Raw genomic sequence first — 18,881 nt, forward strand, 5'->3', positions numbered from 1 at the left:
TACTGGCACCCAACAAGCGCACCGGGTCCTCCAGGCTTCTTATTGAAACACACGCACTGCTCCAGCTGCAGCTAGTGATGGGCAGCTTCTGCAACACCGGGAGCTGCACACGCGATGGACGGGCTGTGATGTTACGTGCATTACCGACTGGGTAAGTCGGTCTCATTCAATCAACAAGCTCCATCTCCCCGAGCCACAAGGCGATCGCCAGAACGAATTTATGGCCGGAGCACCGGGGGGGTTACGTACTACTCTCGGTGAGGCATGGGCTTCTTTTTACATGAAATAACTGCAGATTGTGGACAAACAGATGCACAGCCTGCCCTCCCCTCCCCTCCCCGCGGGGACACCGCCACCAGCGGCTCCCGGAGCCCCTCGGAGCCCCCCGCGGGGGAACCCCGGAGCCGCAGCCGGGAGCCCCTCGGCGGGGGGACCCCGCAGCCCCCCGGGGCCGCCGGGAGGCGCCTGCGCTCTGCGGCCGCTCGGTGCCGGCCCCGCGCCTGGCGCCGCCCGCAGCCCGGCGGCGGCCGCTGCCTATTTTAGTCACAGCGCCGGGACGGGGCCGCCGCGGGGCCGGGGGCCGGGGGCCGGGACGGGACCGGATCGGATCGGATCGGGTGGGATCGGATCGGATCGGATCGGCCGGGACGGCGCCTGGCGCCGGGGGCTGCGGGGAGCGACCCCCCTCTGGCCGCCCCGTCTGGCCCGTCCCGAACCGGCCGCCAGACTTTGCCGAGGGCGCCCGGCAGGGGGCACGGGGACAGGTAAGGGGCCGGGCACCGGGCACCGGGCACCGGGCAGCGGGCGCTGCCCTCGGGCGAGCCGTCGGGGCGGGCGGGAGGCAGCCGCGGAGCTGCCGCCGGGGGTCGCGTCCCCGGTCCCCGTCCCCGTCCCCGCTTTGGGAGGGCGGTGTGCAGAGCTCGTCGTCTCCCGAGGGGTCTGCCCGAAATAAGGCTCCTCGTCATATACCGGGTTTGGGGGGTATTCCTTACAAAGCGTGGTTTCTGGTTTCCTTGGGGTGCGGCTGCAGCCGGCTCGGGCAGCGGCCAGCTCGGGAACTGTCCGGACTTCCACTAAACCAGCTCGGGGGCCGGAGACTTCTTCAGCTTTTGCTTTGCCTCCTTGCCTGCAGCTACTTGATGCTGCTCGCTCCCCGTCACCAAATGGCAAGAAGAGATGAGCCCTGAAATTAAGGTCTGCTTTGTATGTGCAGTAGTTTCTTCGCACAGAAACAGCTACAAAACCTACAAAACACTTTTTTTCCCCCCAACTTATAATATTTTTTTCCAAACATATTTTTCCCAAACCATCATGTTTTACCACACTTTCTTCAGCTGCTCCGTAAAGCTTTGCGTGCATTTAGGCTGTCAATCACTTTATGGGCAAACATTTGATGTAGCTGATCTTGTGTAGTATACAATCATGGACCACCTGGTAGTGTTACAAAGATGTCATTGAAGAAATCTGGCTTCCAGAAATCGGGCTGCGTGCTGCTCTGTTGATTAATAGCAAAATGATTGTGTATGCACGAGTGAAAATGTCTGCACTGACCACAGCAAGGTAAGAAATGGTCTCTGTGTCCGCAGAACTGTTGCTGTTCGGGCTTTGCACAAAGTTCTGCACAGAGCCAGTTAACAAACTCGATAAATTCCAAGTGCGTGTTTTTAAGAAAATGTCTAGCTTGTAAAATAGCAAGTATGCTGTAATAAGGAGAATAGGTGTTAAAACAGAATGAAGTATGACACTGGTTAATTTTGAAGGCAGATTTTGTTGCAGGAAAGTGTTGTATGATTAAAGTTGAGAGCAAAGTTTCTTAAGGATTCAGGAAAACTCTTGTTAGCTGAAACTGCATTTAATCATTGCATGAAGTGTGCAGGCTCTTCAGAAATGAGATTTTTATTTTACCCTAAGAGCTCGTTACACAGCCTTGCAAAAGTGAACTCGGATCGGTGCTGCTGGGTGATCACGTAGTGCATGTAATTGGGGACGCCTCTGCTGCTCTTGTGTGGGGGGCACAGCCTCAGCTTGTGGTGAGGTTGCTCTGTGAGACTGAGAGCATTCAGACTCGCCTAGGTAGAAGAGCGATGGAAGTGGTGCTAAGCCAGAGCTCTGGGCACACTGCTGTTTTGCGGCGCTGTTTTACTTGTAAAGCCACGTGATGCTTGCCCCAGTAAAGCACAAACTGGGCTGGTCACTCGTGACCCTGAGCCCTCCAGTAGGGATAAATAATTTCAGCAGCTCTGCTACCTGGGACCATTTCACTCTGTTTTATGTACAGTTTCATGACTTAGCCGGCTGTGTATCTGTTTCAATGCGTGGTTGATGGCACTACTCTGTAACCCAGTTTTACGCCCAGGTGTAGTGTGACGGAGCGAGCCCTTGTGTTTATTTCTTTTTTGGGAAACGAGGTCCATGCCACGTGGCTGGTTACAGGGGAATGCATTCCCGGCCAAGGGCACTGCTGCACAAACTCACTCATGCTGAGGTCTGCAGGGTTCAACTGCAGTTCATTAGCACAGTTTTAAAGCACTTGTGAAATACGCGCTGTGGTTGTTTCCTCTATTATTAATTTAAAAGTTGAACCATAGAAAATCTTAAACTTGTGCTTCACTTGGGTGTATTCATTATAAAACGCAATAAAAGAGAACCACTGAATTATTGCTTGTCCAGTGCTGCTCAGCAGCAGACAAGTCTTGCACAAACCTATGCAAGTGCCAGCAATCTATAGTTAAAATGTAAAATTTTTCCAACTGCCCTTCCATATTCATGTTTCCTAGGAGCTGAAGAACTTAGGAAAAAAAAAAAAAAAAAAAGAGAGAGAAAGAGAAAGGAGGGGAAATTATTTGTCATGAATACCACATGTGCTTACTTTTCATCAGTTCTGATTCAGATTGGAAGAAAATCTGTCATTTCTTCCACGTCAGATACTGTCTGGAGCAAAAAATAGATAGCATCCTCGGTACTGGCTCAGCAGCCACAGAGGATTGCGTTGTGTATTTTACAGTGATAAACGAGCGATCGTTCAAGTACTGTAATCTGTGTATAGTAGGCTGGCCTTTAAATATTTAAAGACTAAATAATAGCGGCTTCACTGTGTGCAGTGCTCCTAATGAACCTTAAACTACTCTGTGTTGCTGTGGGTTTCCTTTCTCTCTTGCTGCCCTCCCTCCTCGCCCCCCCCAGCTTTTTTCCACTTCTAAAAAGGACTAGTGAGGATTTATTTGAGCCAACTGTAAGCAGAAGCAGGCCTTGCCAGCCCAGCCGAACCAGCTGAATGAACCCTGAGCCCCACCGAAGGGCTGCTGAGGGAGAGCTCCTTCTTGCTCAGCCCCACAGCGACCAGGCCAAGGTGCCAGGGGCCCACAGCCGCCAGCCTCAAGCATCCACCTGAGCCCCTGGGTGCCATAGCGAGGTGGCAGCCGACTGATTGTCACTTTTGGTTGACAGCTGTGGCTGTGGGAACCTAAATTCTGTCAGGCTGGAGCAGGATTTGGGCCCAGAAAAGCCCCACGTGGCCGGTGCTTGTTTCTCAGAAGGCACTGAAACGCTTGGAAGTGCCCCAGCTGCTTGTTTGGGTCCTGCAGGCCAGGCAGGGATGAGACACAGGATGCCTTCCTCAGCTCAAGAGAGTGCAAATCCATCATCCCTGCTCCCATGGGGAGCCCTGAGGGATGTAGAGCAGCTCACACGGGTGGGGCGCTCCCTGCCCGTCCTGCTGGAGCTGTGGTGGTGTGCAGAAAAGGGACTGAGACAGGGAGAACCATGCTGCAGGCACAGTTTGTGCTGTGATGAGGGTGCTCACCTGGAAAGGAGGATCCTGGGGGTTGGATGTCAGGTGCATGTATCATGTTAAAGCATTTAGTGGTAAAAGGTCCCGTTCTTGAAGAAACATAGCTACAGGGAGGGATTCTGGCTCCTCATGGATGAAAGTTTCTGCTAGAAGGTCTACATGAGGAATAATTTCATAGACCTACCTGTGCTCAGTGCTTTCGATTGTCTAAGGTAGTTACGTAGTTGGTATATAAGGTAGGCTTCAAGATTTCAGTAGCAAGACCAGCTACACAGCTTTGCAATCATCATTTCCACATCATGGCAATCATCTGGTCTGACTTTCAGTAGAATAAAAAATGGAATTAGAGTAAATCAGTTCCTTTTTTTACTAACAGCACATCCAGATTTATTTTAGGTGTCAGTCAGAATCCTGATTTCTTTAATTTCATAATTTTTTTCGTAAGCAAAGGGAATTTTCAAAGTCATTCCAATGATGAAGTTTGCTACCTGTACTTGCATATCTTTGTCATCTGAATATATCTAGTTTTATAGTGACTGGTTATCTTGGTACCTTTGTCTTTCAGATCAGGTAGTCCTTTTCTTCCTCATCCTTCTTCCTCCCCTTTCTACCTCCCAAATAGATGTTATCAGTTGTGATGAAGTTACTGTAGCCTTCTCTGCATTGCGGAGGCTGCATTTTCTTGGGAAAACAGTGTTTTCCAGTATTATAGTTGCTGCTTTCTCTAGGATAGAGACACCCACAAAGTGTGAGGTAAGCTGAGATGTGAGCTTGTGGTGTTAGTTGCTGTCCTAATTGCTGTATGCATGCTTCAGGGGCTGTTTATCACTGAAAGCAGTGTGTTTGTCTGCCCATACTTGCCTGTGGGTGCACAGCCTGTCTGTAGGTGCCTGGCACAAGTTAGACACTGCAGTGCGATGCAAAGTTTGGTCATCTCAGTCCCTTTGGGCATCTAACCCTAGGTGAGCAACTGCTGAAGGAAAATAGCTGGGGGAAGCATGCTACTTAAACAACCACCAAGAGAAATGCGTGGCAGTAGCAGAGCAGAGAGTGGTTTCCAGAAGCCTAATGGAACTGGAAGAAAGCGATACGTTAATAGAGCTGCTGAACAGAGCTACTGCGTTATGTTGGAGGAAGCACTTGCTAAAATTAAAGAGCAGCTTCTCTTCATACGCATAAAAGATGGCCAGACGGGATGAGATGTCCCAGCCCGGGTGGGATGCTCAGGGCTCGGCCCTCTTGAAGCCAGGGCCATGGGTGCTCCTGCCCCAGCTCGGGGTGACCCCGGCTCTTGTCTGTATGGCTGGGGCAGGTGCTGTGACTGCAGAACCAGTCTGTGCTGTAGATGGCTAAAATAGGTGAGACAAAGCCTACTAAACGCAGCATATCTCCCTTTTATGTATGTAAACATAGAAGCGTGTATGCTGGAACATCTTCCCTTTTGGTGGCGAGGCTGTAGCTAGCAATGTGGATCAGCTGGGCTGGTTGCAGGATCAGCATGTGCAGCTCCACCTCTGGCCAGCTCATACAGTGTGCATCCTGAGGGCTTCCTGCCCGAGTACGGAGGGTAAGGCAGCAAAGGAGCAGGGTGTTCCAGCTCCGGACAGCTTCACTTTCGACTTAATTAAAGAGACCAAAGAGAAGACTTGCTTGTGGCCTCGGGTGGTTTGGGTCTGCTTGGTTTTTGTTTCAGAAATGGTTGTGACTCAACACACAGCAACTAACACTCAGTGCTTCTCAGAATTGACTTTGAGTCGTCGATGGCAAATACAGGGTGAAGTACGTGGTTCTCAAGTAAATTGCAATTTACATAACTGGTGTTTCTCTGTGGGAATGCTGCAGTGAATGGGGGAAATGCCCATTTCAGGAGATCATACAATGTGCCTGCAAATTCCAACATAAATTCATTCTGCTTTGTCTATTTTAATATTCTGTTCATACAAACTTTTCAGTTGCTGGCTAGCACTTATCTTAGAGAATATACTTGAGACGCTCCATTTACTGCCTTGAAGCTGCAGCAAACCCCTTAATTTTATCTCTGTCTGAGGACAGCTTAGTCCTTGAAGCTGTTGGTTATTGCAAGTCCTTGCTGCTGAATGTTGCTCCCAACTCAAGTCAGGGCTGATTTTTCTCCACATTTGAGAAGGAAAGACTTGTGGTGGGGTAAAACACCCAGAAACCTTTCAGCAATCCCACCTGTGCTCACGGGGTATGGCGTCTTTCTGGGCTGGGAGATCTCATCCAGGCTTCTCTGGCTCCAGCAGCCTGCAGCTACCATGTCTGTGTTATTCTGAAAGTGGTAGCCACATAGCTGGGACAGCTTATAAACTGCTAATAAAATAAACAGTTATAAATACAGGACGTTTTTTGGGGGGCTTTGGTTTTGTGTATAGTGACCCCCTGTCTGTGTCCCAGTGGTACGCTGTTCTCCTGGATTTCTTTTTGATCCATCTTGTCACAAGCAGATGTTTTATAGCAGTGCTCCGAGCTGTAGTGCCGGCAGGCTGCGAATGCTGTGAGTGGATTGGAAATTGGACATAAATTTTGTGAAATTATTGCAATGTCATGCAACTTTTCATGAAAAAAGATGTTGGAAATGGAAGGTAGACTGCAGTACATACCCACGGTGTTTATCTTTGTGTCATGCACGCAGCTCCCATGCAATATCTCAGTCACGATCCCATTCAAAACACTGAATTTTGTGTAGAAAGTAGGATCTTGATGACAACTGGTTGAAGCAAAATGTTGGCAATAGAGAAGTATTAACAGTAACCTGAAATCACTGTTACCAGTGATGGTATTTCAAAAGAACAAAAATTTGTGCAATGGAAAGGCCGAGTGGATTCAGAACTGGAGGCCTGCCACTGCTTGTTCTGCACTTACTTTTCATTCAGAAATCTTACCCCTTGGTCATAGAAGTGCTACCTAAAATTCCCAGCACTCTTACCACGCCGAGGTACCTGCTTTGAGGCCAGTTGGTTCTGAACTCCCATCCTCCAACGGCTAAATCCTGCTCCCAGGGGGAATCCTGTATCGATTGTGTTTGCAGAGAAGGGTGTTTGGGTAAAGAGACAAGCACCAAAGCTTATAGCTACAAAGTACCTTGTTCCTGGGAATCTGCTTCTTCCACCAAAGTAGGATATAGAGCACCTTGGGTTTGGAAAGGTTCCTTTCTCTCTAGCTGTGACATTTTGATGGATCAGTGACACCCTGTCCTACTCCCAAAGCAGGAGAGGTCTCCTCCTAACCTTCTCTTCTAAACTGCTTCCTGGTTGTTTGGGATTTTGTGTCTTTTCCCAGCATTAATGTTTGTGAATTATGGAGTTAGTGTTGAATTTTGAATAAACTTAAAAGAAGTAAAGCTGTAGCAGCTAGGAAATGTAATATCGTAGAATAACCAGGTTGGAAGGGACCCACAAGGATCATCGAGTCCGACTCCTGATATGGCTTTGCTCTATGAATTTCTTAGATCTGTTCACTGTAAAAGAAAAAAAGAAAAGCACTGAAAGCCTTGCTGAACAATACTGGATGCTTCACTGCAGCAGTAGTACTTCTTTTACGTGTTGATGTCAGTGGCTCTTGGAAAAAAAAAAAAAGTAGCTGCCTTTGATATTCTGGAGAATCCAATAATTTAGATAGCAAGATTATGCTAGCTTCCCTGCGGTTCTTCCAGGAAAAGAAACAGACAGTGAAGACCTTGGTGGGTTTCAGCTCTGGTTACATTACTGAAAGGTTTAGGAGCTGGCTTTGCACTTTCTACTGCTTCTAATTTCACAGTGAAATATTTATTTTTGCTTTAAAAGAGAGACACAGAAAGCTGGGCTTGATTTTATTTATTTGTTTTGCTTTTGTGTTTTTTCTTTTTTTCATGTTTTTCAGTTGTGTATCTTAGGTTTTATTAAACTCTTAAGAATACATTGTAATATGGTAAAAAGTAACATTTTAAACATTTTACAGTGTTGAACAATAAAATTGTAGCTCTTAGCATGAAATTACATAAAGTAGAACTTTTGACTGTTGTAAAACAGCTCTATAAATGCCTTGTGAGAAGTATTTTGCTGGATGACTTGCTTCACATTCCAACAGCACAATCTGTGTAAAGCTGCCTTTAAATCTCATAGTCTTCCTTATACATGACAGCTTTTTGCTGTCCATCCTTGGAGTAGAAAAGAGCATCCCCCATGATGCTTGGGTTTCTCTTACTGGGATGTTTGGGGATGTAGCTTGCCATCTCCAGGGACAGCTTTGCTGAGCTCATGAACAATAACAGAAAGGCAAAGAGGGGAAGGGAATGGTTTGACAGAGATCCAGAATGACATGAAGGAAGTGAGCAAGGGACAAAAGTTCATCATCTCTTTTTCCCAAAGGAGGTAGGGCATTAGATGGGGCTTGCAGGCAGCAGGTTCAGGACCAGAAAATGCAAACACTTTCTCAGCAGTTAGGCTGCAGACAGACTTGTCACGGGATGCCCTGGATGTTATGTACAGGTTTACGTGGATTCAGTGGCAATTTGACAGCTTCTGCAGGCTTCGTGTGTACAAAAACATGATCTTCACTACTAGAGTGATTATTAAGGTTTGATCCTGGAATCACAGGGTTACAGGGGAAATTGAATGATTGTAATGCAGTCTGCGGTTTTAGACAATAAAAGCTTTGATCAAGTTTAATTGATGGAAATCATTTTATAAGTAATTCATCTTTTCTTCACTTGTCCAGATCAGATAAAACTACAGATGACACGTCCAAAGTCAAGACAACGCATGAACTGATGAGAAACAACATTGCCTTCTGAGAACATTAGCTTCCTAGTTGCTGGAGATCCTAAGTGCAACTTTTCTACCAAAAGAGACCCTGGCACTATGTGATCATTGAGCAGAGTTTGCAAGAATGGAAAAGCAAAGGACCCCTCTGGCTGTATCGCATAAATAACAATTTCAGAGATTCAGCCGAATCGAAAAATTAGTCCAGCCATGGGAGAAAATGCAAGTTTTTGGGAGAGCTTGATATATGCACACCCTACATGCGCCACCTGGAAGCAAGAGGCAGAGGGATCTATCTACCACCTAGCTAGTATTCTCTTTGTTGTTGGCTTCATGGGTGGAAGTGGATTCTTTGGGCTTCTCTATGTCTTCAGTTTGCTTGGATTGGGCTTTCTCTGCTCTTCTGTTTGGGCTTGGCTGGATGTCTGTGCTGCTGATATATTCTCCTGGAATTTTATACTGTTTGCTATATGCTTCGTACAGTTCATTTATGTTACCTATCAAGTTCGGAGTGTTTCCTTTGACAAAGAATTCCAGGAACTCTACAGTGCTCTCTTCCAGCCTCTAGGAATTTCCTTAACTGTTTATAGGAAGATTGTCTTGTGCTGTGATGCAGAAGTGGTTACCCTGGAGAAGGAGCACTGTTACGCTATGCAAGGCAAAACACCTATCGATAAACTCTCCTTGCTTGTATCAGGCAGGTTGGTATCAGTTTGTTTGGACCTACTTACTGCAAATATCTTCCCCACCCCTTCTTGAAAATGAAAGCAAAAATGCCTCATTTGTGTATTGTTTGTTCATTTTCCAGTACAGTAGATTAAATATTAATGCAAGTAATATAAATATTAATGGGCTAAATACACTCGTCTAGGGCAGCACTAACATAGAAACACTAAGCATAAAATCTGTAATAGCTTAAAGAAAAGCATCTAAAGTCATCCTTAGTCAGAGCACAGTATCAGGTAAAGGGACCAAATGTAGTCTTCAGGCTACATTTTGCCATCTATCACCTAGCTGATGAAAAAAGCATCTTCCTTTGTGTTTTTGTTTTCTCTGCTAATATCATCTGAAGCAGGACTAAAATGTAGTTATGAAACTGAATATACTGAGGTAAATACAGTTTAATAGAGTGTATTGACTTTGTTATTAGATTGTTCTTGGCTGCTTTCCGGGGTCTGGGAGAAGGGAGAGAGGAAGGGAGAGGAGGTCTGATAGCACCCTGCCAGGGCAGTGGGACCTAGTTGGGCCCCATCCAGACATGCATAACTCTACAGTTACTGTGTGCTGCGACCCTTCATTAGACCCTGAGGCAGTAAATCCACCTGCTTCTATCCCTGCTTACCAGAGACCCTCCTAGCGACCTTGCTGATGGGGAAATACTCGCTGACATACTGCATGCAGAGTGGTTCAGGGCCACCACGAGGGTAGATGGGATACCCAGCACTATATGAGATACCCAGCACTGATGGCTGTGGTCTAGGCTTGATGGGACACTTTGTAGGTGCATTTTGGCAGCCTTCATGCATAAACAGAAGGCATCTGCAAGCAGCTTGAAACTCAGCTGATTTAGTACGACTGGCGGTGAACAATATGGATCCTAAATAGTTAGCTTTGCTGGAACCCGAGTTTGGGGCATTCTTGGGAGCTATCTAGAAGGCACCATGTGGAGGTTGCTTTTGGTCATGGTCATAGTGAAGGGGAGGTGTTGAGCCTTCTACATGCCCAGCTGCTCAGTCACCATGCGGGGAATTCCTGTTAGGCTCCTGCATGCAGTGTAGGGCTGCTGCTTGTGCTTTTGCAAGAAACGCTGATCTTGGTGTAGAGCAGATGTAAAAAGGGGACACCTACAGCTTGCTTTGAGATTCAAACATTTCCTGCTTGTGGCCCTCAAACTTTAATATGGTCTTAGAAAAAAGTTCAAAGAAAATTTTTCTTTGGCATCTGCAGAAGGCCACACAGAGATGCCATATGTCCATCCTGGCTCCTGGCTCCAGAGACAGTTGTTATGTGGCAATTTAATTCCCCTTCAACACCGAGCCCTGCATAACACATGGGGAACTCCCACACCATACTGCCTTTGCCACTTTGTTCCCTCCAAAACGCGTGTTTGCCATAGCTGGAAGTGTATCCTGTGGCTTTCAAGCGGAGGAGGCAACCGGTGCTCTGTGCATTGATCTCTCACCTCGCAAGCACACGCTAGCCTTTTCATGATCAAGCTTGCATGTTGCTGCACCAACCTGTCCCAGAAAGGATAACGTGACCTGAAAAGGTTTGAATTTCAGCTGCACAATTGCCTTGTATTCTCACCCCACTAGTCTGATCCAGCTTGGTTCAAAAAATACAATTAGTGTTGGCCAGTGGTTGTTTCTTCATGCTATCAAAGCTACATTTAAACTCCTCCCCTCGTAGTAATGACACATTCTTGTTGCAGTCGTTGCTGCTGTACACACAGTACTAACAAATTAACACGTCTTATCTTGGTAGGATCAGAGTGACAGTTGATGGGGAGTTTCTGCATTATATTTTTCCTCTTCAATTTCTGGATTCTCCTGAATGGGATTCACTGAGGCCCACAGAAGAGGGAATTTTCCAGGTAAAAGTGGAGGGTTTTTTTTGAGTACTAGAAAAAAAAAAAATCTGGAAATAACTTTCTTTGCTTGTGGGTGCTGTTTTTGAAATCAAACATCTGGCACTCCGCTGTTTTGGGGAGGGATGTCCTCTACCCAGTGGACTGGTCATGCCGTTTGCATCCTCTTTGCATCTCGTTGTTACAACAAACGAGCTTTTCCTACAAGCTAATCCAAGAGGTAGACTCTTGTTTGCTGTGCAAAGATAGCTAAAATACCTGAGAAACCACGCAGGAGATGCTTTACCCACACCCACGGGAGGTGAAATTCAGAGCATGACAGCAGGGAGCCTTGTGCCCGCAGTACAGTGAGGCTTGATCGTCCTCCTCACCACAGCCAGCGAGGCCTCGTTGTGGGCATCCCCTCCCAGTCATCCCTTTGGCTTGCCATTTGCAACCTCACACAGCTCACTAGCTGGATTAAACCGGCTTTAGCTGCAGGAGATGCAACGAAACATCAGAATTAGCTAATTTTAATTTTCTGTTCTGTAGGTAACACTTACAGCAGAGACAGATTGTCGGTATGTGGCCTGGAGGAGAAAGAAGCTGTACTTGCTGTTTGCTAAGCACCGTTTCATCTCACGCCTCTTCTCAATTTTAATCGGGAGCGACATTGCCGAAAAACTGTATGCTCTGAACGACAGAGTGCACGTGGGGAAGGGGTTTAGGTACGACATTCGCTTGCCAAATTTCTACCACGTTTCGCTCCCTGAGACGCCCCCAGTGCCACCCCCACGCCGCCTGCAGAGGAGGTCCCCCAGGCGGCTGCGGCCAGTGGTCCCAAACTGCAACTCCTCCAGGAAGCAATAGCAGGGAGGAACCTGCTCCCCTAATCATTCCCAAAGCCACCCCGAGCACAAAGAGGGGACGCGGTGGAGCGGGAGGATGAAGCAGAATGAGACATAGCGACGCCAAAACTGACTGAGAAGTGCCATTTACTTTAGCTGAAGTAGCTTGGATTCCCCCTGTAGAGCCAGCTGGTTGGCTTGTGCATTCTGACTACTTGTGCAATATGTTTAGTTTCTGTTGGTTCTTCTGTTGACCTTGTTACTTTGGGAGGAAAACAAATCACAATAGGCTGAAGTTTTATTGTAATTGTGGCAGCCTCTGTGCTGTGTTAAAAACTAAGACAAAACAACACAGTATCTGTGATTATACCTTCTCAAAAATATTTGCCATTAAAATACACAGTTCTACCTTAATGCAAACAAGTAAGCTGTCTTCAAAGCACAGCAACCTGCTTGTAACATTCAACTTATGCCATGTGAACCTTGTCTCAATTAACATGAAGAATATTACAGGAAGAGACTAATTGTATTGTTCTTCTTTTTGAAGAAGTGATTTTGAAATGCACAGCAAGGTTCCTAAAGCAAACAAACAAGAGACAACAACAAATCCTGTCCCATGAGTGATTGCTTTCTCTCAGGCTGTTCTAAAAGGACATCGTGTGAAAACAAATGCCAGTGTAATTGCTGGCACTGGAAAAGTATCGCAGTTATAATTGCTGCAAATACATGCTAGGGAAATGATTGTGCACTGTTTCTAACAGAATGTAATGCTACAGAACCTGGACTTCCAAGGTGTAAGTGCCATTCATAACATGTACAATAAATACTGTTAATCAATCAACTGCCAAACTACTGGAGTTTGTTTTACAATATCCTTTTTTAGCCAGGTTTGTCAGATAGAAATTAATTAAGAAACAGCTGCAGCTACAAATACCATCTTTAGCTGAAGCATTCTTGTTTAGCTTCCAGAGTCACTTCTCTGTGCCTATGAATTCTTCATTTAAAATGTGTTCTCTCTGAAAATCTGTGGTGTTTTAATAACATAAGGGAGCACCAGCTCAAGCTTCAGTGGGAGAAAGCTGGTTTTGAACCTTGAGGTCACTGTGCCTTTGGGGAGAAGTGTTTGAATGTCTTTTCTAACTCACCTTCCAGATGCATGCCAGTAATCAGAAAATAAGAAGCATTACTATTTTATGAAACCATATTGCTGCTTGATAGATCTTGAGATAGATCACATCTTTAATATTTAAAATCCAAAATTGCTGGACTGTTTGGTAGGACAACTGCTGCGTGCTTGTGTGTGTGCAGGTGCATATATGAGTTCAGATCTTGAGTGCTGGTGCTGGAGGGCGTAAAACAATGCTAAAACCTCATTCTCGAAAGGTAATCAGGCAGTGGACATTTAACAACACTATTAGAAGTGATCTGAAACAGCCCTGTTTGAATGGCCTTCGATGTAGAAAAGTGTTTCCTAAGCTTTGCTTTCATCTTTATATCCTTTTCTCAGAGATGTTAGTAATCTGACAGACATTAGTACAGCATGTAACGCGGTAATCCCTAAATCCTGCTAATAGCCCTTCCACATTATGTATTCCGTGGTTGTTACCGACTGTGTGAAGTCCCTGACTTTGTCTTGGTCAAGAGAGAATTGGTAAAATGTGAAAGGAGAAGTCATTGACAGTTATTGAAGACTGGCTCAGGAAATACCTAAGGCACACAGTACCAGAGTTTGGGAGAGGGTGTTAGGGGTCAGAGCTGTGCACCCTGGTCTTTTCCTTAGGTGGTGGAGAAGAGACAGCACAGTAGGCTGTGTGACCCTTTGGTGTGGCTCGGGAGTGGTATTCTCACATCACTTCAGCACTGCGATTAGTATCATGGCCTACCTGTCGGCGGAGCTCACTGCCTGCAGTGGGTGAAGAGCGCATCCCTTCCCACGGATGCGGCCACCCATGCTCTGTGCTGCACATCCAGCCTCTGCTTCAACCAGCCGAGCTCTTGCTGGTGGCCGTTCCACACGCTGAGGAGCTTTTACGGTCCTTTTTAACAGGTGATTCAAAAATAGACACCCCCCCCAACCTCTCCTGATAAAATGGCAAGAATTTATAACTTTCTTTTGCTATAAAACGTGTTGGACCAAGATGAAGTTTATACCTGACATTTTATGTGTTATCAGCCTACAAGCATATAAAGGTTATAGTCTAGAAACATAAAAACTGGTATTCAGGACTAAGGCATAGTATAAAGCATGAACTAATGCTCTTCTCAGTATTCTTGAATATATGGACTTGTCCTGTATATGTCCATTGGAAAGCTTGCCTTAACTTAAATAGGGCCAGTATTTAATAAACCGCTATGATCACTGTCACCTTCAAGATAAGACCAAGGAATTGTGCCCACCCAATTTCTGTATTAAGTGTATGTATTCCATTTAAGCTATAGCTTTCTGCATAGAGAGGGACCTGTTCTGCAGTGATGGGTGGTTCATTACATCCTTAGGTAATTTTTTCCTTCCTCATGACTAGCGTGTGCCTTAGTTTCAGCATTCTTTCCAGCCACAGTTTGCTCTTTGTGATGCTTTTCTCTGGTTGAATCAGTTACTGTCAGAAATCTCTACTAGGACATGACTGAGTCAATATCTGAACATACTCTTAAGTAATCTTGTTTAGCTTTTGATACTCTGCTTTTTGGGCTTTGAGTCACTTTTTTAAAATCATCTCCAGTTTTTCAGCATCTGTTTGAGTCACGACTGGCAGAACATTTCAGCTGTAGAATTCAGGGCACATATCTACAATAAAATATGTGCACACAAAGGACGGGAAGTGAGACACCAAGCCCTCTACACCCCTGTTTGTTTTTTTTTTTTATTTTGACAGTGCTCCTAAAATGTTCTATAGAGAATACATGCTGGTATGTGATTCATAAAACAGTATTTTGGGAGATCTATCTAATTTACCTCAGTAAAGAAGTACTCAGAATGATGTCTGTGAAATAATACAATCTTTTATGATGTCATATGAACCCACTTGTAGGTTTGTAAACATCTGGAGCAAGATGAAGTTTCAACTTGAACATCATCCCAGTTATGTCCATGTTATTACTCAGGAGTAGCTGTCAGAGAGGTGGTCAGGCTCCCTAGTAATCGGTTTAAGTGAAAGCATAATTGCATCAGAGCTGCCTTGTGAATTGAAGACACTATCGTGAATCCTTTTCTGATCAGCAGATCTCCCAGTACTCACATTTTATGTTTTTAACATTTCCATAATCTTCTATGGGGTTATGTCTAGATGTGAATGTTTTTATAGGTAAGAGTGTCAGAATCTGCTGCACATGGCTGTTTGCTCATTTGTCTGCAGCAGTTCATCCTCCAGAGTTTTTAGGATTGTGAACGTTGTGCTTGAATTGCCCTTCCAGCCTGCAGAAAGGTTCAAATTTCATATTACTGCACAAGCCAAAAAAAGTACATGGCCCAGGACAGTCCAAGGAGCCAAAAAAAAGTTATCCATGAGAGGCTTTTATAAAATTTGGATCATGGCAAATCGATTTATTGGATGCAGCAATATATTGTGAGATCTTCAAAGTGAGTCCTCCCTCTCTGGGGGCGCCCCAGTGGCTGGTTGCCTGCACTCCTTTGGCAGAGCAATGCACGTCTGATAAATGCCTTAAATAAGCATAGGACTGACCCTGTAGTTCTTTTGTTAGGTACTACTTGCTGAACAAGCAGTAACGTAAGTACAGGTAACAGAACCTCAGAAATGTTTTTGCTCTAGCATGTAACTCCACTCAGAACTACAAAATACCAGACAGGATGTATCCTTATGTACTGTTTTAACTAATAGTGCTATGCAAGGCAAATTGTAAATGCTTAATGAAAAAGATTATTTGATGTGGTTGCCTGTTCTAACGGAGGCTGGACGTGGTAGCTAAGGAGGTCCATCCCAGTCCTACATTTTCAAGAATTAATTGCCCCGCAACAAACCAGCAGATGTGGCAGAGGGTTCAAAGGGAACTCAATAATGGAATGGAAATAATTGTGTCAAACTATACACATCTATATGACATCTGCTAGGATAATGCTGGGAAAACTGGATACATGCTTGGATGATATATAGTTTTGCCATACCTCAAAAAAAGGCAGATGCTTGCAGTAATTAAATAATATGTTGATGTTAATTTCTAGAAAGAAAAAAAAAACACTCTATGGTGTTTATGGTGTTTAAATATTTTTAATGATAAATATAATACATATTTGGGCTCAATATACATGAAAAAAATAAAATACAGTGTTGTACTGCTTACATAAACAGGTCTTGCAAACCATCTGTTAAAAATTAAATGAATCCATAAGCTATTTAGATAAAACTATTTAAACAGAAGAAATGGAAAGAAATATATATTTGCTGAATTCACATTAACAGATTAAATTTTTTTCTTCCTCTCTATTCCTCTTAATATTTGAGTGCATATTCTTCTGCCCCAAAGTGTTACGGCATCACAGATTTTTTTTACAATACAACAAAGTAAATACTTTATAAAGCTGATTTGTTAATCTCTCTTGAAAATACTTATTGTGCTTTTATTAGTATGCATAAAATTATAATAGGTTTGGGTTTTCCAAGGGAAAGCAGCCATTTCATTTTTTTCACTCTTTGTCCAAATCACATTAACTTTTCTGTCTGGTAGATTTTTGTGGCTCTGCAGTTTCCGCTTAATCTCCTGGGGCAGAGGGCAGAGGCAGTACGGGCTGCAGCATGCCTTCTGTTGAAGTTGTCAGAATTGGTTAAAAAAGAGAAAGACAGCTGAGTAGTGCTTGAATGCTCTGGTATTAATAATCTGGATTACGGGTTTGAGCACATCGTGTGTTAAGAGTAGAGTGAGCAAATAGTTTGTAATAATCCAGATTATTAATGCCAGAAATTCATACATACAGACGTGCTGAAGGACTGTTTGCTCTCTCACTGTACTGCTCTAACATTTGCAGTCTGCACCGCATGCTCTGTGTGAGTCAAGGGAGTTAATTGAACTTAGCCTGGAAATAATGCCACCTCCTCGTGGTGAATCAAGCGGTGTAGGTGGAGCTCTGTAAGCACCAGTGTGTAGGAGCAGCGTCAGGAGCACATCATGTGAGGCACCCGGCCACTGCTGGAGGCTCCGCGAGCAGCTGGAACTGCAGGGAACGCTGGCACGGGGATGGTGTGCAAGATTTGGAGCCACCTCCAAAGCCAGGGCTGGCAGAGCCCTTCTGCTGAGCAGCTTTGCAGGTGGTTCTGCCAGCAGAGGGGTTTGTCCCGTCATCATTCTGCAAGCCACAAACGTTGTTAAACATTGTCATGGACTGTGGAGAAGGTGGGATGTTCCCAAAAGCCTGTCAGAGCGGGATTTTACAGCTGTTGTCCTGCTGTGGATTCCCAAGTAGTTTTATTCAGTTGTCTCTTCCACTACACTGTTGGTGTGTTGTGGGGATAGCACTGTTACTTCTTTGTCTTTGCAGAAAAGACTAAGAATTCACTGGTGTCAAAGGAATAAACAACTGCAATAAAATAATGGTGGTAAATAACTATTTGTCCTGGGTCTGGCTGGGATGGAGTTAACTCGCCCTGCAGCAGCCCAAACAGGGCTGTGCTCTGCACTTGAGCTAGAGCAGCGCTGTTATTATGCCGGTGTTGTGTCTATTGCTGAGCAGTGCTGGCATAGCACCAGGGCTGCCTCCAAACCCCCAGAGCCAGCAGGCTGGGGTGGGCAAGAGCTGGGGAGCGGACATCGCCAGGGCAGCTGACCTGAAGGGACCAAAGGGATGTCCCATGCCACGTGGGAAAGGGGCAGGAGAGGAGGGGCTCTCGTCATGAAGATGTCTGTCCTCCCAGACAACCTCTACGTGTGTTGAGGCCTTGCTTCCTGGGACATGGCTGAATGTCTCTCATTGAGCCTTTTTCTTTCCTGTCATACCGTCTCCCTGCACTCCCTTTGAGGTGGATTTGAACTTGTCTAAAGCCAGGGGGATGCGGTAGTTTTCCAGGAGTAAGGTGTAAAGGCCCCTTAGGCTGAGAAGGCCAGCAGTCCCGTTTCATGGCTCAGTGCTCTGACTTGGCTGTATAGGAGCAGGCAGCCCCACCATCTTCTCCAGCAACCATGTTTTATATGGGGGCGTTGGAGCAGGCTGCTCTGTGAGGGGATGTGTGCGGGCACCCTTTGGGAAGGGTTTTGGGCTTTGTGACCCCAAGTAGACAGAGACCTGCCTGGTGCCTGGGCTTGCAAGGCTGAGATGGGCATCACACATGCTGAGCATTTCCCACCTGAGGGTTTTAGTGAACCACAGGATGCACATGGGAATATCTAGATACCCAGCTGCAGGTTTGGGATGGTGAGACCCAGCTGTAGGACATGTCTGCATGGTGGGGTGCTGGCAGGTATGCTATGAGATGGGATGAAAACCCATCAGGTAATCCCTGTATCTGCTTGTGTGCATTCTTGTACACCGTGGTAAACATGAAATAACATCCCCTAAAAAAAGTGAGGTGGTCTAGTCCATGTCTGCTAGGGTACATGAGTATGGGTATCAGCAGTTAGTGCGACATAGCTGTTGTGCTAGAAATCTGTGCCGTGCTTGGTTTGTTACCTTCATGTTAAAATCTCTACAATTTTTAGTGAATGCAGCAGTAGCAGATGCTCTATTTTAGTACAAGATTTAGCTTAGAAATAAAAAATATTTTGAATACTTATTTTGAATATGAAGCAAAAGTGTCCTGTTTTCCTTGATAGAAAGGTAGGGCTCTCTCAGATGACTTTTTAAGCAGCTCTCCCAAGTGAAGTGAATGGGGACTTCTTAAACACCAGTCATACTGCTCCATCCTCTGAATTTTACTAGGTCTACATTTTTTTTTGTTTGGTTATGGCTTTTCAAAACATGCAGTATCCTTTAA

At 45.3% G+C, this 18,881-nt stretch overlaps 1 protein-coding gene across 3 annotated transcripts in view; it reads left to right on the forward strand.

The window, feature by feature from the left end:
- Positions 1-402: 402 nt before the first annotated feature.
- Positions 403-18,881, forward strand: part of POPDC1 (popeye domain cAMP effector 1) — a 52,147-nt gene continuing 33,668 nt past the window's right edge. Inside the window, exons 1-4 of one of the 3 annotated variants that reach the window (XM_027454776.3) lie at positions 403-764; positions 8,507-9,251; positions 11,035-11,143; positions 11,669-18,632. In XM_027454776.3, the coding sequence (XP_027310577.1) occupies positions 8,761-9,251; positions 11,035-11,143; positions 11,669-11,986 (918 nt within the window). In that variant the 5' untranslated portion in view covers positions 403-764; positions 8,507-8,760 and the 3' untranslated portion in view covers positions 11,987-18,632. Of the gene's footprint in view, positions 765-8,506; positions 9,252-11,034; positions 11,144-11,668; positions 18,633-18,881 lie in introns of those variants that run through there. The other 2 variants (XM_038176461.2, XM_038176460.2) reach the window with 2 other exon arrangements.

This window comes from Anas platyrhynchos, chromosome 3, assembly GCF_047663525.1.
Source record: "Anas platyrhynchos isolate ZD024472 breed Pekin duck chromosome 3, IASCAAS_PekinDuck_T2T, whole genome shotgun sequence".
NCBI lineage: Eukaryota > Metazoa > Chordata > Aves > Anseriformes > Anatidae > Anas > Anas platyrhynchos.